The sequence below is a fragment of the Cydia strobilella genome, chromosome 27, assembly GCF_947568885.1.
Source record: "Cydia strobilella chromosome 27, ilCydStro3.1, whole genome shotgun sequence".
In the NCBI taxonomy this organism is placed as follows: Eukaryota; Metazoa; Arthropoda; class Insecta; order Lepidoptera; family Tortricidae; genus Cydia; species Cydia strobilella.
Genome location: NC_086067.1, coordinates 7,211,364 through 7,232,665, shown reverse-complemented (window position 1 = coordinate 7,232,665; position 21,302 = coordinate 7,211,364). Strand labels below are relative to the sequence as shown.

The following is a 21,302-nucleotide window of genomic DNA, read 5'->3' as shown; positions in this document are numbered from 1 at the left end:
CGTTTTTTTTATTATGAGTATTACTATAGCTCCATTTTAAATTGGAATACATTATTTTTGTAGCTACTGCTACAAAAATAATGGGTAATAAGGCTACTTAGCCTTAAAACCTCATCTCACCCCCCTTTCAACCCTTCTCTCCCCATTCATAACCCAACTCTCCCCGCGAACCCTACTCACCCCATTTTACGGTATATGTATTGTATTGTATTTATTTTATGCTGGTCTTCTTCACATTGACCTTAGGTGTTTTTTCAGATAGAAGAACTTTACATTAGTCTAAGAAGTCAGGAAAGACGTCGCAAAAAGTGTCTTTGAAGAGTAAAGTCGAGTACGAGGATGGAATCACATGAGAAGGTGGTTGCCACACTGGAAATTGCTGGTGAGTATATAAGAAGATAATGAACCATTTACTTAGGTATCGCTGATGCGACATGGTGGAGGCGGATCTGCGCGAACTTCGAGTCAACAATAGGGAATATTACGCGAAACTCTGCGTGGTGGCGCCACTACCACAATCTGAGGGTCTATCACGAAACAAGAAAAATCTAAATTTCGTTATCTAACATGTCTGTCACTTGCATATTCAAGCGATAAAGAGGCAATTACCGAAATTTCGGATTCGCGTTTTCCGGTAGGTCCTCTGTAAACAAACCGCCTTGATGCATCAATGTCATATTTTATTATCTCTGAAAACTTGTCATTAAAAACATGTTAAAGGTACAGTATGTATAAGTTACTCTATGGTATACTAAACAGGCTAGTACTGAACTTTGGTGGCAGAACATTGCAGTAATAAATATCCCCTATTGGCGAGAGGTCGCACAGGACCGAGAAAAGTGGCGCTGTCTTGTGTCAGAGGCTATGGGTCGCTGAGCCAACGGAGTAAGTTATTTCTTAACTATAGTAGCTGTACCACAAGTTGACACTTGGCGTTTACGTTATCGACTGCGTAAACTCGATCGCAACTTATTACATCTCGTTCGCACTGATATATTGGTACGATAGGGTTACCTATAATTAGATAAGAAGATTGTAGGCCTTTTTGTAGGACACATCTCCAAAGAATTCATCTTTTACAGAGCCCAAGAAACAGATAAAAGACTTCGATGACCTGTTACCCCTGGTCGGAGAATTCGGCTGGTACCAGCGTCTTCTGTTCCTCATGATGATACCCTACGCATTCTTCTTCGCGTTCGTGTACTTTGGGCAGATATTTATGACGCTGGTGCCTGAGCAGCATTGGTGCTACGTTGAAGAGCTGCAGAATATGACCGTGGAGCAAAGGTAATTGTATATTACATTGTTAAAATTATAACAGATATAGGACACAATGAAATGTTATCTGCCGCGAGTAGTTCGTATTGAGAACTGCTTCCACCTTACATAAGACTGTAGCCAGAAAGACACTGCTACTTATGTTGTGTTCTGGTGAACTCTGCTAGCTTTGTAAGTTTGTAGTGTTGTGTTCTTAATGGTAGTATGACCAGAGCCCCCGAGGCTGTACTGTTTTAGTGGTGAGTAGCCTGCTTTGTCTTAACCTGTCAATACAATGACTTGGTCGGCAACATGCATCACCAGAACCCCAGGAAATAAATTAAACACTTGCACTTATGGCTGATTTGGTTGGTCCCAGCGTTTTCTCTTCCTCATGATGATACCCTACGCGTTCTTTGCGTTGCGAATTTTGAGAATGTTTTGCAATTTACACATTGCTACGCACGCCCTCCAACTTCCCCAGTTCCTGATTCCACTAATATCTTCTAAATCTATGGTATTTTTCCACAGAAGACATCTTTCTATCCCCCGCCTTGACGACAAATACCATAAATGCCAAGTGTACGATGTGGACTGGACGAAAGTAATACAAGATGGCGTCTCGGAGCCCGACATAAAATGGCCGACCAAGAAATGCGAGAACCAATGGGAGTACAACTTCACTGATGTGCCCTATGAGACTATTGCCACACAGGTAGATTATTTTATTTTTATTTGCTTGTTCTCAGCTATTACGAGTACTGTTTCGCAACATTTACAACCCAGGAACCTTATCCTAAGATTTGCAGACGGTACATAGAAGCGGGAACCTCTGTTCAATGATATTATAACTCCCGATAGGTTATAGGGCGAATTTAAACTGTTGTAAGACATACTGACATTAAATAATTTTACGGTTTAGACTCACTTGTTTTAGTCACTCGCGCGACATGTTTCGGAGAGCCTAGGTCTCCTTTCTCAAGCATTAACAGTGCGAGCAGCGTTCACGACGGCCGTGTATCGCGTACTGCCGCGCGCCGAGAAAACCGGTTGGGGAAGGACTTGCGCTATCGTTGAAGGCGGGCATAGTGGCGTTTTGGGTCACCTAACACTTGTAGCGACACACACCACGAACTCACTATGTCCACTACACTGTCACAACACTCACTGGCATTCTGCTGAAGAATCACAGGCTTCCATGCTGGCGGCACAGCGCAGCCGCTATCCCGATTGAAGGAGAAGGCTCTCTGCTGAATGAATGAAACTGTCATGCCTACTCTTTCTGCCCTTCAGCTGAACTGGGTGTGTGACGAGGACAATAATGGGGCTACAGCTCAGTCCATCTTCTTCTGCGGGGCGATCGTCGGTGGTCTGCTTTTCGGATGGATCGCTGACAAATATGGAAGAGTTCCAGCTTTGGTCGGTGAGTACAAAATACAGATATAAGCTTATATATTAAATCTAGTTTAATACTTAGATAGAAAATGAGCAATTTATCGCAATGGGAATAATAAAAAACCGGCCAAGTACGAATCGGACTCATTACGCAGAAAACGGCAAACAAATCACGTTTGTTGTATGGGAGCCCCCCTTAAATATTTATTTTATTCTGTTTTTAGTATTTGTTGTTATAGCGGCAACAGAAATACATCATCTGTGAAAATCTCAACTGTCTTGCTATCACGGTTCATGAGATACAGCCGTGACAGACAGACGGACAGCGGAGTCTTAGTAATAGGGTCTTTGGATACGGAAACCTAAAAAATTGGAGTATAAAACCTTAATTTCAGGTACAAACATGGTCGGTTTCATAGCCGGTGTTGGAACAGCATTCACCAACTCCTTCTGGTCGTTCTGCCTGTGCCGATTCCTGGTCGGCCTGGCCTATGACAACTGTTTTATGGTCATGTATATTGTCGGTAAGTCACTGTATTAAGCCTAACAGCCTCACTAAGTCACTACTTATGTCTAGAAAAGAAAAACTACCGTAAAATGGGGTGAGTAGGGTTCGCGGGGAGAATTGGGTTATAAATGGGGTGAGATGGGATTTTAAGGCTACTGCTACAAAAATAATGTATTCCAATTTAAAATGGAGCTATAGTAATACTGATAATAATAAAAAAACGATCCAACAATCTTCCAAAATCACCTTTGTATGAAAACCCATCTCACCCCAATTAGGAGGGTGTACGGGGTGAGGTGGGATTTCCTATTTATCGTCAAAGTTATGGTTAGTTCCACCCAAAATAAAATAAAAACTAAAATACAAACGTCCGAAACACTTATTATATACACCATTCAGTTTGCATATGTTAAAATAAAATGTTATCCAGGGTTGAATGTCAGTTTTGCTCCTACTCACCCCATTTTACGGTACCTATTTTGTTGTTTATATTAAAGGTGAAACGTTGAATTAACTTGTTATTTACATACGTTATTATAAGTAATTAATCTTTATTGTTTTTGCTCAATAAGCACCTAACATACACTACATTGACCTACTAACACGAAATACCTAAGATACAAGCATTAAGTTACTTAGTTTAGGTCACATTTAGGTATAGCCAGTTAAGTAAAATATTTGCTTACAAGTTCTTATATTTTTATGTTCACTTTTCTAAACCGTGTTTGTACATTTATAGTATTTAAGTAGGTGCTATTTAAGCGTATTATGATTGTTTTAATTTTTTGATATTTTTCAATGAAATAAATTTTATCTTATCTTTATCTTAATTATGTGCTGTTGAGTGTTCCTTAAGCCCGCTCCAGACTACGCGGCGCGAAGCCGCGAACGCGATTTCGCTGATTAGCGAACTAGGCTCCACACTCGCGTACGCGGCTTCGCGCCGCGATTCGCGCACGAGTGTGGAGGGCCCTTTACATCCTGGCTTTCTTATACCTCGGGCACATACTCGACGAGTGTCATGGGAAGTAGCGAGGGAATTAGGCAGATACGTCTGGCCGCGCTACTCACCAACCGCCGCCATACTGCCCTGCATACTTCCCTAACAATTTCCCATGCATACCATTCGTCGTGTGTGTCTCTTCTTACTTCCACGAGTTGCACTACCCGTTCCATCACCACAAAATATCGCGTTATATATGCCCGAGACAGGTACAGGACCTCCATGTGTGTATGACCCACAGAGTGATATGACATGAATTGATATGATGTTTGAGAGTACTTTTCCGTCTACACTTGTACTTTTACACTTGTACCCACAACAAAATCCTTATTATGCTTACTGTGGGACTAAATCGATCTGTGCAAAATTGCCAATAAATATTTATTTATTTCTTGTTCCAGTGATAGAGTACGTGGGGCTAAAATGGCGCACGTTCGTCTCCAACATGTCCATAGCTATCTACTTCACATTCGCGGCCTGTCTGCTACCCTGGATCGCATTAGGAGTGGCCGACTGGCGCGTGTATACCCTGGTCATAAGCGTGCCTTTAGTGCTGGCTGTGTTCACACCTTGCTTGGTACCGGAGAGCGCCAGGTATCTGATGTACTTAGTGTAACCTTTAGTCATGCTAGTCTACTTAACATTCGCGGCCTGTCTGCTACCCTGGATCGCCCTAGGAGTGGCCGACTGGCGCGTGTATACCCTGGTTATAAGCGTGCCTTTAGTGCTAGCTGTGTTCACACCCTGCTTGCTACCGGAAAGCGCCAGGTATCTGATGTACTCTTTAGTGTAACCTTTAGTCCATATCTATCTACTTCACATTCGCGGCCTGTCTGCTACCCTGGATCGCTTTAGGAGTGGCCGACTGGCGCGTGTCATAAGCGTGCCTTTAGTGCTGGCTGTGTTCACACCCTGCTTGGTACCGGAGAGCGCCAGGTATCTGATGTACTTAGTGTAACCTTTAGTCCTTTAGTTTAGTTGGTAGAGCGCAAGGTGAACAACTGGCGAACGCAAAGCGAAGCGGCGCGACGCGGCGCTGCGGGCCCCTCTGCGTTCGCGTCCGCAACGAGATCGCCCACGTAGGACATCTATAGATATCAAAGGATTATTCACCCCGCGCCGCAACGCTTCGCTTCGCGTTCGCGTGCTCTTAGTGCTAGCTGTGTTGACACCCTGCTTAGTACCGGAGAGCGCCAGGTATCTGATGTACTTAGTGTACCTTTAGTCATGCTATCAGTCTACTTCACATTCGCGGCCTGCCTGCTAATCTGGATAGCCCTAGGAGTTCACACCTGCTTAGTACCGGAGAGCGCCAGGTATCTGATGTACTTAGTGTACCTTTAGTCAAGCTATCAGTCTACTTCACATTCGCGGCCTGCCTGCTAATCTGGATAGCCCTAGGAGTTCACACCTGCTTAGTACCGGAGAGCGCCAGGTATCTAATGTACTTAGTGTACCTTTAGTCATGCTATCAGTCTACTTCACATTCGCGGCCTGCCTGCTAATCTGGATAGCCCTAGGAGTTCACACCTGCTTAGTACCGGAGAGCGCCAGGTATCTGATGTACTTAGTGTACCTTTAGTCATGCTATCAGTCTACTTCACATTCGCGGCCTGCCTGCTAACCTGGATAGCCCTTGGAGTTCACACCTGCTTAGTACCGGAGAGCGCCAGGTATCTGATGTACTTAGTGTACCTTTAGTCAAGCTATCAATCTACTTCACATTCGCGGCCTGCCTGCTACCCTGGATCGCCCTAGGAGTTCACACCCTGCTTAGTACCGGAGAGCGCCAGGTATCTGATGTACTCTAGTGTAACATGTAATCCATATCAGTCTATTTCACGTTAGCAGCGTGTCACCTTGGATATCCCTCACTCACTCACGTCATGGGCCGTAAGGTGTACAATCATCTACCGCGGGCAATTATAACAGCACAAAGTGCTTCACTTTTTAAATCAAAATTAAAAAAATGGCTTCTTGAGCAGGCGTTCTACGACCACAAGGAGCTTTTTAATTGATTAATTATTAAGTTTAACCTTATGGTTTAGAATTTTATGATATTTGTATAGTTACACGCTGTAATGTACTTGTTGACATGTAATGTTATATTATGAATAAATTATTATGATTATGATTATGATTATGATTATGATTATCTTTAGAAGTGGGGAACTGGTGTATTTACACATTTGTAACTTGTGTTAGCTGTGTTTAAACCCTATTAGGTACCTGAAAGCGCCAGGTATAAGTAATCCCTTAGAATTAGAGTTTTGAATGATTCACTGTTAGTTTCACTAGACTTATATTGATCGGGATATAGACCGTGATTACCTTTTGTATTTTTTATTTTATTGATTCAAAAAATTTACAGAGCATTACAGCGAACTAATACACTGAGAAATTTATAATAGAAAGTATTTATACAAACTAGGTACATCAGTCTAGAAAGGACAACAGAACAAATGTAAGAAAGAAAAAAGACACACCTTCGTCAAAAATGTGTCAGAAAGGCGGTTCCCCTCTAAACTGGTTATTATCTGTTTCAGGTGGTTAATATCTCAAGGCCGTATAGAAGAGTCGATTAAAATACTGCAGAAGTGCGGAAAAGTCAATGGGAAGAAGTTACCAGACGAGATAATTAAGGAATTCAGGGTTAGTTTGTTTTAGTTTAAAGTTGTTTCAAACTGAAATAGATTTATATTTTATATACATTGTATATTGGTTATAATAGTAGTGCGACCACTAAAAAAACACAAATATTCTCAATAACATTTCATTTGAAAAAAAAACTTTATTTATTTATTTGAACTTATAGTTTAGGAATTATTGCACGTCAAAGTTCCTTAGTTTTGTCACTGACACACTCACCGATCATCATAATTCTAAGGTACTTTTAGTAGACCCACAAGCTCCAAATTTGAAACGTAATTAGTTTTAAGCTTATTAATAATTTATTTCTCTATAATATTAAACAGGAATTTTTATGGACTCTTTTCAGGAGACCGCAACAAAACTCGCAAAATCAGAACAGGAGACCAAAAACTACTCCGCCCTGGACCTCTTCAAGACCCCCCGTCTCCGCAAGCACAGCATACTCCTGGTGCTGATCTGGTGCTGCACGGCCATGGTCTTCGATGGCCACGTCAGGAACGTGGGTTCTCTCGGTCTGGACATGTTCCTGACCTTCACCGTCGCTACCGCCACTGAGTTCCCTGCTGATGTGCTGCTCATTTCTGTTTTAGATATGTTAGTGCTATTTCTGTCACTTAATAAGCGCATATAGTTATTAGAGCCCAAGCGATAGTGCTGGCACTGTTTTAGCGATTAGAACGCGACCGAGCAGTAGTGCTATATCTGTCACTGTCAGCTACTCCTTACAGTCCTTACTGGACCTCTTCAAGACCCCCCGTCTCCGCAAGCACAGCATCCTCCTGGTGCTGATCTGGTGCTGCACGGCCTATTCTTCGATGGCCACGTCAGGAACGTAGGTTCGCTCGGTCTGGACATGTTCCTGACCTTTACCGTCGCTACCGCCACTGAGTTCCCTGCTGATGTGCTGCTCATTTCTGTTTTAGATATGTAAGTGCTATTTCTGTCACTTAATAAGCGCATATAGTTATTAGAGCCCAAGCGATAGTGCTGGCACTGTTTTAGCGATTAGAACGCGATCGAGCAGTAGTGCTATCTCTGTCACTGTCAGCTACTCCTTACAGTCCTTACTGGACCTCTTCAAGACCCCCCGTCTCCGCAAGCACAGCATTCTCCTGGTGCTGATCTGGTGCTGCACTGCCATAGTCTTCGATGGCCACGTCAGGAACGTGGGTTCTCTCGGTCTGGACATGTTCCTGACCTTCACCGTCGCTACCGCCACTGAGTTCCCTGCTGATGTGCTGCTCATTTCTGTTTTAGATATGTTAGTGCTATTTCTGTCACTTAATAAACGCATATAGTTATTAGAGCCCAAGCGATAGTGCTGGCACTGTTTTAGCGATTAGAACGCGATCGAGCAGTAGTGCTATCTCTGTCACTGTCAGCTACTCCTTACAGTCCTTACTGGACCTCTTCAAGACCCCCCGTCTCCGCAAGCACAGCATTCTCCTGGTGCTGATCTGGTGCTGCACTGCCATAGTCTTCGATGGCCACGTCAGGAACGTGGGTTCTCTCGGTCTGGACATGTTCCTGACCTTCACCGTCGCTACCGCCACTGAGTTCCCTGCTGATGTGCTGCTCATTTCTGTTTTAGATATGTTAGTGCTATTTCTGTCACTTAATAAGCGCATATAGATATTAGAGCCCAAGCGATAGTGCTGGCACTGTTTTAGCGATTAGAACGCGACCGAGCAGTAGTGCTATATCTGTCACTGTTAGCTACTCCTTACAGTCCTTACTGGACCTCTTCAAGACCCCCCGTCTCCGCAAGCACAGCATCCTCCTGGTGCTGATCTGGTGCTGCACGGCCTATTCTTCGATGGCCACGTCAGGAACGTAGGTTCGCTCGGTCTGGACATGTTCCTGACCTTCACCGTCGCTACCGCCACTGAGTTTCCTGCTGATATTTTACTAATTTCTGTCTTAGATATGTATATATGTAAGTACCATTACCGTAGATGAAAATGTTGATTGTAGAAAGGATACAAGTAAAAAAAAATCCTACGGTAAATATGTATATAGAGAGATCGAGAAAAGTCTGGAGATTTTGACAGCACACGCAGTGCCGGTCATAATTTCATAGAAGTTTGACGTTTAAAATAACACCTGCACTGCGTGTGCTGTCTAAATCTCTGCAGACTTTTCTTGGTTTGACTATGCGATTAATTACAGTTTGGCAGTGGCGTAGCTAGGGGGGGGGGGGGGGGGGCGGCGCCAAAATGGGCAAAAGGCAGCAACAGGGAGACTTTTGTCAGTCGTCAGGGGGCGCAAATCTGGTGACTGCCCCGGGCGCCATATCCTCTAGCTACGCCCCTGCAGTTTGGTATACGAAGTCTTTAATCAACCATTAAGTCGACGAGTAGACAATATTTATTTATTTATTTGTTGCAGATTGGGGCGCCGTTGGCTTGCTTTTGGTTCCATGGTGATCAGTGGGATTTTCAGTTTCCTGGCCACAACTGTAGCTCAAGGTAAATTAAAATATCACTTCCATATTACAATGTAACCCCCGGACCACCCCGTTATTCTCTGAAACTAAAATTATGAAATAAAATAAGTATAATAGTTATTTACCTTCAGTTTACAAGAAAAACTACAAGAAGGTCTAGCATTACTCAAATAAAAACTTTGTAAAAAATTGAGTCTTGTTGGTATGGACACGGAATCTTTGGGCCGCGACTCCCACTCGCATTTGGCCATTTTTCTTCTTTTTTTTGATTATAACTTTAAATTTATAAAACAAGGTTGCAGTTTAGATTTCGCAATTTGTGTTAAAAGTTCATTCTACTCCCATTTTCCCCGGAATCTCATTCCCCTGGCAAAACTCTCTGCTTTTCTTCTTCTTTTCTTCTTTTGGAATTCTTCGCAAATTCCCGAGAGATTCCGCTTAGCTGTTTTGGTTGTAGATGGAACTTGGCACGAGTTACACAGTCACCAGTAATGAGATGTTAATAAAGCTGAATTTCCTGGGAATTTGCGAATATGTATGGCCAGGGGAATGAGATTTTTGTAGAATGACCCTCTAAAACAGCTGGGTTTACAATTTTCCCAGGCATACCGTCGGCATCCCTAGCCATCGTGGGCCGCTTCGCCGTGAACATCTCATACAATATCGGCATGCAATACGCCGCTGAACTGTTACCCACAGTGGTGAGAGCGCAGGGCTTAGCTCTCATACATATTGCTGGATATGTCGCTACTATACTCGTTCCATACATTGTGTATATGGTAAGTACTGAGTACCTACAGTAATGTACCTACCAAAAGAAGTGAGAGACTTTAGTGAGAATGCGGGTATCTACGAGTAGAGTAGTGAGAGCGCAGGGCTTAGCTCTCATACATATTGCTGGATATGTCGCTACTATACTCTTTCCATACATTGTGTATATAGGAAGGACCTACAGTAGTGTACGTACCCATAGAAGTGAGAGACTTTAGTGAGAATGCGGGTATCCAGTGTAGTAAGAGCGCAGGGCTTGGCTCTCATACATATTACTGGATATATGGCTACTATACTGGTCCCATGATGGTAAGTAACTTCAGTGGTGAGTGTACCTACCCATAGAAGTGAGAGATTTTAGTGAGAATGCGGGTATCAAGTGTAGTGAGAGCGCAGGGCTTGGCTCTCATACATATTACTGGATATATCGCTACTATACTGGTCCCACGATGGTAAGTTTTTTTTTTTTTTTTTTTTAAATTATAAACTGATCCGCGATTGGCCCTAGTCACACCTAACTTCAGTGGTGAGTGTACCTACCCATAGAAGTGAGAGATTTTAGTGAGAATGCGGGTATCCAGTGTAGTGAGAGCGCAGGGCTTGGCTCTCATACATATTACTGGATATATCGCTACTATACTGGTCCCATGATAGTAAGTAACTACAGTGGTGAGTGTACCTACCCATAGAAGTGAGAGATTTTAGTGAGAATGCGGGTATCCACAGAGCGCAGGGCCTAGCTTTCATACATATACATTGTGTATATGATAAGTAACCCTAAGATAATAGATAGATAGGTTTTATGATAAGTAGTCTTGCGTGGATGGTCCCTATGACAGTTCATTTTTAGGGTTCCGTACCCAGAGGGTAAAAACGGGACCCCATTACTAAGACTCCTCTCTCCGTCTGTCTGTCACCAGGCTGTATCTCATATACTGTGATGTATTTCTGTCGCCGCTATAACAACAAATAGGTACTAAAAACAGAATAAAATAAATATTTAAGAGGGGCTCCCATACAACAAACGTGCGTTTTGCGTCGTGCGTGTCGTGCGTAATGGTACAGAACCCTTCGTGCGCGAGTCCGTCTCGCACTTGGCTCGTTTTTTTGTTTATATATGGAGCAGGTCACGTAAAATGTTGGTAGACATTTTTTGGAACGTTTAACACATGAATTTATTTAAAAAAGTAACATTTAAGCTACAAATATACAGTAAAAATTAAACATATCTCTTCAATCCGTGCAAAACTTTGTTTTGACAAACGGAACACTTATGGGATCACTTCGGTCTTGCAAATCAGTTAATTTTTTATTAAGCCAGCCGAATGAGACTTGAAGGAACTGTCAAGGGAACCATCATTTGACGCGAGACGCGAGATTTTCTATGAAAAGGGACCTTATTGTCGATGGCGCTTACGCCGCACAGCGTCGCGCGGCATTGTATTTATATCGGAGCATCGTTAATATTGGCGTTAGCGCCATCGACAATAAGGTCCCTTTTTATAGAAAATACCACATTTGTGTAAAGTTATCTCTGTAGCTCATGAGCTAGATTCAATGTTACAGTCAACAATTGCTGTCGAGATCCCCCTCCTGATCCTGGGCGCCCTGGGCATCCTGGGCGGGACCCTGTGCCTGTTCCTGCCGGAGTCCATGGGCAAGGCCATGCCGCAGGCCATCCAAGATGGCGAGGAATATGGTCGGGAGCAGAGGTTCTGGGAGTTTCCTTGCTGTGGAAGGTGAGAGTTGGACTTTTACAAGCTTCTTTAGATCTATGTCACGAAATTAAGCTACCCTTCAAATTTAATAAAATTATTTATTTGGGGGCATACTATGGAACCCGATCTTTTCTTAGACTTGGTTGTGGTGTGGTGTTGTGTGTGTTATTGTTGTGTTTATTTTTGTTGTTTGTTGTGTTGTGTTGTTGTTTGTTTGTTGTGTTGTGTGGTGTGTTTGTGTGGCTTTGTTTGTCTTTGTTACACATGTTGAGGTACAATGTACAATCATTATTTGCTATATTTATAAATTGATTATTTTATTTTTTGCCTTTTGGCATTAAGTCCGCAATTTGTACATTTTTCTTTGTTTGTGCAATAAAGTTTAAATAAATAAATAATCATATTTCAATTTATTATATGTAACTTACAATATATATAGCATTTATACGTCATTATGACGTCAGTGACGTCTTTATTACGTCATTATGACGTCGATGACGTCACTGCTACCTGGGAATCTAGATACTTTTTCAAAGTTCAGAACAACTGTCTCTATTAAATTCCTTATCAACTTTTTGTTTGTAAGTAATTCAATGTGTATCAATGTTGTTTCAAGCCAAGCAATATGCAAGCTAACACAAGCCACCGCAGAACTAATAAACTAATTTTACCTAATTAATGTTTTTTTACAGGAACAATCTGCCACATAAAGAAGACGTTGAGAAGTATTAAATAAATCAAGAATGCAAACAGTACCTAATAACAGCAACACTCCAATAACACTTATAAATAAGGCAGTAGGTATATTACGATACAAGTGCGAAGTTTCGCAACGAGTGGTAAAATATTAAGTGTTTTAAATCGACACGAGTTGCGAGCTACCTATTCGCGCGTGTATCGTATAACTTTTTACATAACAAATAATGTAATATATGTCCCTTTAAATTTCGACATAGGTACTCACATAAAGTGATAACCCAGGTAGCAAAATGACGTCAGCGACGTCATAATGACGGCATTATTACGTCATAATGACGTCGCTGACGTCATTATAACGTATAAATGCTACTGGGGTAATTACTGACTCATAGAGAAATAAGTAACATAGTAACATCATAACGAGATACCTTTTTTGTTTGACACGTATTCCATTATTTATTTAGTTTTAATTTGACGGTAATTTTCCAATACCTTTTATAATTGTTAGTTTTTCATAATTTGTATTGTTTTTGATTTATCATTGTTGACATTTTATAATTACATATTTGCATGCTGAATAATTGACGATCATAATATAAATTCATATAGATTAGTGTTAAGAATATTTTATATTGTAATTTATCATTATGAAAGAAATAAACTAAACTAAACTATTAGGCATAGTAACCATAGTAACAAGACATTTCTGTCAGTAGAAAAAAGGCGGCAAATTTTAAAATATTTTCGAAATTTTCTACTGGCATAAATAGTGGGTTGGGTTGTGGGGTTGTGTGGGTTCGATTCAACTATAACAGCATTTATACGTCACTGACGTCATTATGACGCCATAATTACGTCATTATGACGTCGGTAACGTCACTTTGCTACCTGGGAACGGAGCCACGCCGTTTTGTCGCCTAAATAGTGTTTAGTATTTAAGTTTATAAAATGCATATACATATATGTTAGTCTGTAAGGTATTTGTAATATTAGCCTTGTCCGATTTAAATTTTTAAATAAATAAATAAAAATTATATGAGTTATGAAGGTATCTACATGTATTTGATTGTTACTATATGTTGTGTTTTGTTCCTTAATCAAGTTAAATTCAAAGAAGTATTTAGCTTTATACTATTGTATATATATTTTTTCACAATTTTCTACCGTGGTTGTATGCTGGATGGATATCTGCCTTTCATGACTTTAAGGTGGTTTAAGTCAAAATAACCTCTAGCCTGTTTATCCTAAAATTATTAAAAAAAATATTTGAGATTCTCACAATAATAAGTGATGATTTGATATGTAACACGATATAGTTTAAAAACTTTATTTTTTAATCTTCTCATTTACCCCCCAGAAGTGGCCTCCATGTTTAAAATTCATTTGTTTGCGTTACATGTCCGTCTTTGATAAGATAAGATAAGATAAGATAAGAAAAGATAATCTTTATTGGTACAATACAGGTACACGTCAAATACAATCACTCTCTTCACCCCTGTTTGGTTCTTTGGTTCACAATCTTACAGACTTACATACGTGTACCAAATTTCAACTTAATTGGTCCAGAAGTTTCGGAGAAAATAGGCTGTGACAGACGGACAGACAGACAGACTCACGAGTGATCCTATAAGGGTTCCGTTTTTTTTCTTTTTGAGGTAGGGAACCCTAAAAATAAAATAAATAAGCTTACTTATAATTTCTCCATGCCTGAGTTTAGATATAAGTGACCACTGGGAGATCAATTTTAATTGTAAATTAACTGTAGAAAATGGGACAGTTGATAAAAAGTAAATAAAGAACGTGACGGTAATTTTGTTTTATTTGTTATCACAGAATTATTCCGAGGATCACAATATTGCATCAATTTTACATTATAATGGCATCATACAAAACTATTTCTAAAGGACACTTGGTTTTGAAGGATATTTATATTTAGTTTTCATTTCATATTTTGACGATACGTCATCTCAGCCTGATAGTACTTTTTGGAACAAGGGACAAAGACTGGTAGATTCAGTTAAGGTAGTAACGGCCCGATTCGAACAATGCTTATAAGATGTCACAGCGATACGATACTGTTTGTTTTTTAAACCAAAAACGTCACTTGTCAATGACAGATCAGTATCGTATAGCTGTTGGCATTTAATAAGCATTGTTCGAATCGAGCCGTAAATATCAACACGGATAGTGCCAAAAATGTACACACTACGCTAATGTATGGACAATAATGTCTTGTATACATATTTTTCGAACGTTGTCCATGTCGATACCTTGACTGTACCCACCGATAACTATTTCAGTAAAATGTTAAGTAGGTATACATTTTTTACATTATTTTATGTGACAATTTAAATTAGATACATTTGTCTTATTTTTCCAATTGATACCGTTGTATATTTCATAATAATAATATGTTTCTTCACAATTAAACAATGTCAAAAATAAGAACTTTTTTGGGAAAAAAACTCAAAAATGGAAAATATACCCATATATTACTCCTTTTTGAAGGACTTCAAAGTCAGGTATAACTGTTATGAAACCAAAATACGGTACTTAAAATTAAACACTTAAACTTAAAATAGCAAAACTTAAGTTAAACAATAACTTACTATTACTATTTTATATCTAACTAGCTATGTTATAATACTTTATAATTTATAATCAATTTATCACATTTATAAATTATATACAAGAATCACTGATTAATTAAAAAGTACACTACACTCGATATTAATTAAATCAGGCTACTATATATATATGGACATTTTCATACAACGTGAGCCACAAGTAATTTTCTCAAAATCAGTGAATATAGGCAAGAATTAACTTAACGCCTACAATAAATTAAAAGCAATCAATACCATCACAAACAAGGCGGCTTGATAATTTTAGGCTCATAATATAATTTTGTAGTTTTACTCGTTTTATTCTCAATAGTCGCTTTTAAAAGTCACAGCCACACTTACAATACTTTTTTTCTGATAATTTGTACTATTTGAAACATGATTATGTGTCACTGTTTTATTAGAAGCAGATTTTTTCTTATACTTAACACCTTCCATAGTGTGTATAAGTTTGTACATAGACATAGTTTGTGTTTGTTGTACAAGGTATTAACCATTTTTAAGTCTATGCAAATTTAATGCAGACAAACACAACAAAGACAGTATTTTTAACGTATTTGGAAACGTTGCTACGATATATCATTTGATAGATACCAGCTTTACCGTGAAAGAAAACATCGTGAGGAAACCGGACTAATCCCAATAAGCCCTAGTCTCTTTAGGTTTGAAAGGCAGATGGCAATCGCTTTCAAAAAACCAGTGCTTACGCCAATTCTTGGGATTAGTTGCCAAGCGGACCCCAGGCTTCCATGAGCCGTGGCAAAAAGCCGGGACAACGCGAATAATGAATTTAGATGTGCACGTACCCAGGTAGCAAAGTGACGTCAGCGACGTCATAATGACGTGATAATGACGTAATTATGGCGTCATTATGAGATCGCTGACGTCATAATGACGTATAAATGCTGTTAGGGTAGTTTATAATGGAATTTCTCTTTCTCTCCATCCTTCGATGAACGCTTTAAAAAAAATCTTCGCCTGATTTTTCTTTCACGTTGGTTAAATGTTTATATACCTAAGTCTGATCATATAGACTAGCTTGTCACACGTCTAAGCCTTTACCTAACAAAAGCTCTTTACCTATCAAATGCTCTTTGCCTAAAGGCTCTTTAGAGCTACTAGTCAAAAGCTCTTTGCCTTCCAAATGCTTTTTGCCTTATTAAGCCCTTTGTCTGTTAAAAGCTCTTTCCCTGTGAAAGGCACTTTGCTTGACGAAGTCTCTTTGCTTGATAAAGCTATTTGCCTATCAAAGGCTCTTTGCCTAAAGCTCTTGTTGGCTCTTTGGCTATCAAAAGCTCTTTTTCTATCAAAGCACTTAGCCTGTCAAAGAGCTGATAGTCAAATTTTCTCATGCCAAATCAGATCAGCAATATCACATGACAGTATATAAGCGTAGTCACAACCAAAACTATCAATTAATATCAATATTAACGTCAGACTCCACTCTCCTGTCTCCTAGATCTCATGGAAGCCCTGATGGAAGCTCGAATGGATGCCCTTGAGCCGATGGAAGGAATGGCTCTGACGAATTCTTGGGTCTGGTTGGTCACCGAGTTCCGTTTGATGTAGCGGCCCGGGTTTTCTTCGTCATCTTCGGGTTTTTTCCTGGAATAAAACAGGGTTGTTAGTTTCGTCATCTTCATATCACCGTTTGATCGCCCACTGCTGAGCATAGGCCTCTCTTCTAGTACGCCACCTGTCCCGGTCCTCGCTGAGCTAATCTCATCCAGAAGTGACCCGCAATCTTCCAAAAGTCTAGTTTTAGTTGTTTAAAAAAAATGCCTTTATATGTACAAATGTAAAAATATAAGATGGTAGTTAACTTTTGATGTTTGTACACAGAAGTGACCTTTTTCTGAAATGTGTTGGACCCAAACCCACCTGTTGAAGCAAGGATTGTCCCAAAACTTCTGGTCCTTGCCGAAATCCTCTCCATCTTGCAGGGTCTGAGGCATCTCAGTGTCCATGGTCTCTGGGAGGAACAGGCAGAGCAGGCCGCCGACGATGCCCAGGGCACCCAGGATCAGGAGGGGAAGTTCCTGGGATACGGTGGCCTAGAGAAATGAAATAAATTGGTGTCATGAATATATACAATACTAATAAGCCCGAGCTCCGCGTAGGGCCGAAGGCCCGGAACGTTCCTCTGGTTTGCGTGCTTACGCGAGGCCGAAGGCTGAGCTGTGGGAGTATATAGTGCTGCAACGGCACCAATCATGAGACATTTAGAGAACTGCTGGAGTATTTTTGATCACCGATATCTGTAATATTTCTACCGCTTTTCGCGTTGTTTTATTTTTTAATTCATTACATTTCACAGCATAATAGTATTCCAAAGCACTGTTGAAGAATAAAGTATATGACTAAGGGAACCCCTAAACAGTAGCTCATCAGCTTTATGTACCTACGCCGATGTTGTACTTCTTCTTCTTCTTGTTGTTGTGCCATATCCTCAGCGGATGTCGGCGACCATCTTACGGAACTTGGTTCTATCTTGTGCCAGTCTAGACAAACTGGCAGTGTCATTAATATTGGACTAGCTTTTAATGTTGTCTATCCAGGTTAGCTTTCTCCTTCCTCTGCTCCGTTTTGCCGTCGATTTTCCCTTCCAAGATGTTAGGAATTATGTTGTACTACTTACCAAATAAACTACGAATGGAGCTGGAACTGGCTACGTAGCCCATAATATGGATGACTTACGATCTGTTATTTATTTCTTTGTAATCTGTTTTATTTTATTGCCATATTGTTTTAGTTTTTATGGCCCTCTTATCTTTTTAGTGTTTATTTTATATACATAAAATATAAGTAATATAACTGTCATATGTTATTTATTTCTTTCTAATTTGTTTGTTACTGCCATTGTTTATTATTCATTTTTTTTAATGTTGTGTACTTTCTGTGCTTCACTCGTTTATGGCCCCGACGGAAGACCAGCGTTGGCCCATCCAGGCTAACACCATGCTGAGTCGGGACCATTTCGTGGCTAATATTATTTGTGTCATGTAATGTAATGTTAAATATGCGTTGTAATGTTATGTGTAAGTTTGCTTTTCGTTCTTCTTGTTACCTGTCGTATAATGTGCCACGAATAAACTATTTCTATTTCAATGTAAAAATGTTCACAACGAAGCTACTGAGGATGGTCAGAGACTTCTTTAAAACACTTACCAAATAAACAACGAAAGGGGCTACTATACTGGCGACGTAGCCCATGATATGGATGAGAGCTACGCCTTGCGCCCTTACGACAGTAGGCAGCAGTTCAGCAGCGTACTGGAGTCCAATATTGTAAGAGATGTTCACGGCAAAGCGGCCGAGGATGGCTAGGGAGGCCGAAGGTCCACCTGAAAAAGAATTTTAGATAGGTACCTATATGGAGATGCAGATGCAGATGGAGATACAAAAGCAGGCTACGGTGACTGCTTAACATCAGACAGATATACCTTTTTCTACAAACGTAGGTAGTCCTCATTTTCCTCTCTGGATATTAACATAATTGAAAATATTTTGACACAATTTGTTTGCATATCAACCACAGCTATGCCCCTAAGTTTGATTTTTTCGAATTTTTAATTATTGTAAGAGTTAGGAGCATTTAAAAAATTGTATGAAATCTGTTTTACGCACCAAATTTTTACAATAATCAAAAAATCGAGAAAAGTCAAACGTAAAGACGTAGCTATGGTTATTATATGTATGTACATCAAATTATGTAAAAATATTTTCCATAATGTAAATATCCAGAGAGGAAAATGGGGACTTCGTTTGTATGGAGAAGGGGCCGTCCCATTTCCTCTTAAGTTTAAATTTTCAATATAATTGGGGGTAGGAACGGTCCGGTCCCTTCTAGTATATTAATTAAGACGAACATATGCATGTAGAGATCAATTTAAATATTTTTGAACATTAAAAACTGTAATAGATGTCATATATTAAAGAAAAAGTGACGAAGCCCTCCAGTGGTGAAGGCCGGACCTCCTTCCCTTCGGATCCGGCCTTCACCACTGGAGGGCTTCGTCACTTTTTCTTTAATATATGACATCTATTACAGTTTTTAATTTATATATAGTAGTGTGACTACTTAAAAAACACAAATCAAAATATTTAATAAAATAATTTGATTTGTTCCCAAACTTGTTTATTTTTGAACATATTTGTAACTTCAAATTTAAACGTTTTTATACTGAGACTGGACCAATAATGGTTGAAACTACTTACCAACTGGTACAGCAGTGGCCAGTAAACTGAACACGCCACTAATCACCATGGAACCACATGCGAGCCATCTCCTGCCCCATCTGTAAACAAACAAGTTTGGACCCTTGAGTTAGTCTGGGATTTGGGAAATGGTCTCCTTAGTACATGACATCATAACACTTTAAACTTTCGCGTTTTGTACAGTTGACATTTTGCTGGGACGTCAGTCTTTCCGTGACCACAGCTGGTACAATCCAGCTGAAACGTTGGATTTAAGGTAAAAATATTGAAATTATATTGCAGTTCATATCATTAAATACGTGACATCATAATTTTTTCGGTAATCAATAGGTAGCTTTATAAGATGGTAGGGTTGGTAGGCATATAAATAAACTTCTATAAGTCGACAAGTTGCACGGAGTTTTTTTGTTAAAGGTTATGGAAGGAAGCAACTTTCACCAATCCAAAACAGAAATACAAAATACAAAATTCTCTATTTTTGTAAGTTACACGATAAATATAAGCTATCCCAGGTAGCATTTATACGTCATTATGACGTCAGCGACGTCACTTTGCTACCTGGGATGGGATGGAGCCTCCCTATAAGCAAAAAATAGCTTGTGTTGGGAGCCTCCGCCCAGGGCCGGATCTAGGGTAGAGCGAGTGGAGCGGCCGCTCTAGGCGCCGGATGGCAAGGGGGGCGCCAAAATAGCAAATGAGAAAAAAAAACGCGAGTGTGACGCGGGCCCAAAATACGGCTCATTTTGCTTTTGGGTAAAAAGCTTCAACGAAGGGCGCCAAAACCCGATTTCGCTCTACCCTGATGATCAAGGACTCGGGCCGGCACTGCGCTCCGCTCTTCCTAAGGTAACATGAGGTAAGGTAGGTAACAATGAGTAAGTACTAATGAGATATAGTTATCCAGATGAAGTCTTGGAATAAGAAAATCCAGGACATACTTTTTTTGTCAAAGATTATGAAAGAAAGCCTCAACTTACCTGTCCAAAACAGCAGTGAGGAACGTATCAGCAGGTAACTCAGTGGCCGAGGCCACAGTAAACGTTAAAAACACATCGAGGCCTAAAGACCCCACGTTCCTGACGTGGCCGTCGAAGACCAATGAGATAGCCATCCATATGACGATGAGAAGTATCGCGTTGCGCCGCAGACGGGGGGTACGGAAGAGGTCGAGGACGGAGTATGTCCGGTTTTCGGCCTCGTTTTCTTTGATGGTTTTTAGAGATGATTCCTGAAAGATAATAGCAGTAGGTAATTTTATTACAGTCTAGCATCACTATGGATGGGGACGAGCTACGAGTGGATGGTGAACTGGAGCGAGGCCTGTAGGGTCGCTGAATATAGGAAGGCATGGCGCGAGCTTCAGTAGGCCCTATGAACTTCTGGGGTGCCTTAAGACAACAACAATAAAAGCACTCGACAACAATCAGCTAATCACTACGAAGTAATTACAGGCGGTTTACAGGGAGATTAAAAACTTACCGTGAAATCACTGAGAACCTTCTCCGGAATCTTCGTTTTGTTGATCCTCTCAAACTTCTTCATGATTGTCAGTGCCTTCTCGATCTTTCCTTGTGACACCAGCCATCTGAAAAAAGCAGTATTAAGATGAGGGTTACCGATTGATAAAGTGAAAGATTTAGTGCTCTCATTTGTCTTTTGTGTTAAGCTCCACTTAAATATTAATTTTATTCTGTTTTTAGGGTTCCATAGCCAAATGGCAAAAAACGGAACCCTTATGGATTCGTCATGTCTGTCTGTCTGTCTGTCTGTCTGTCCGTCCGTATGTCACAGCCACTTCTTTCCGAAACTATAAGAACTATACTGTTGAAACTTGGTAAGTAGATGTATTCTGTTAACCGCATTAAGATTTTTACACAAAAATAGAAAAAAAACGATAAATTTTTGGGGTTCCCCATACTTAGAACTGAAACCCAATTTTTTTTTCATAAAACCCATAAGTGTGGGATATATATGGATAGGTCATCAAAAATGATATTGTGGTTTCTAATAT

At 40.2% G+C, this 21,302-nt stretch overlaps 2 protein-coding genes across 2 annotated transcripts in view; one reads left to right on the top strand and one right to left on the bottom strand.

The window, feature by feature from the left end:
• Positions 1 to 258: 258 nt before the first annotated feature.
• Positions 259 to 14,259, top strand: LOC134753624 (carcinine transporter-like). Its single transcript, XM_063689561.1, has 12 exons — positions 259 to 382; positions 1,083 to 1,287; positions 1,789 to 1,972; positions 2,551 to 2,680; positions 3,048 to 3,176; positions 4,565 to 4,757; positions 6,710 to 6,815; positions 7,162 to 7,409; positions 9,204 to 9,283; positions 9,865 to 10,040; positions 11,599 to 11,771; positions 12,443 to 14,259. The coding sequence occupies exons 1-12, from the start codon at positions 340 to 342 to the stop codon at positions 12,480 to 12,482; spliced, it is 1,707 nt and encodes a 568-aa protein (XP_063545631.1). The 5' UTR covers positions 259 to 339; the 3' UTR covers positions 12,483 to 14,259.
• Positions 14,260 to 14,315: 56 nt separating this feature from the next.
• The window catches only part of LOC134753604 (organic cation transporter protein-like), a 66,192-nt gene continuing 59,205 nt past the window's right edge, over positions 14,316 to 21,302 (bottom strand). The window contains exons 7-12 of the mRNA XM_063689533.1: positions 20,771 to 20,876; positions 20,269 to 20,519; positions 19,292 to 19,371; positions 18,242 to 18,417; positions 16,955 to 17,127; positions 14,316 to 16,678 (exon numbers count right to left, since the gene is read on the bottom strand). Coding sequence (XP_063545603.1) covers positions 16,507 to 16,678; positions 16,955 to 17,127; positions 18,242 to 18,417; positions 19,292 to 19,371; positions 20,269 to 20,519; positions 20,771 to 20,876 — 958 coding nt within the window. The 3' untranslated portion in view covers positions 14,316 to 16,506. The remainder of the gene's footprint in view (positions 16,679 to 16,954; positions 17,128 to 18,241; positions 18,418 to 19,291; positions 19,372 to 20,268; positions 20,520 to 20,770; positions 20,877 to 21,302) is intronic.

Bases quoted from the DNA above. Each gene is read 5' to 3' on its own strand.
- LOC134753624 (XM_063689561.1), top strand. From the start codon at position 340: ATGGAATCACATGAGAAGGTGGTTGCCACACTGGAAATTGCTG. The intron at 383-1,082 runs GTGAGTATATAA...CATCTTTTACAG, and splicing joins TGCCACACTGGAAATTGCTG to AGCCCAAGAAACAGATAAAA. The intron at 4,758-6,709 runs GTATCTGATGTA...TATCTGTTTCAG, and splicing joins TTGGTACCGGAGAGCGCCAG to GTGGTTAATATCTCAAGGCC.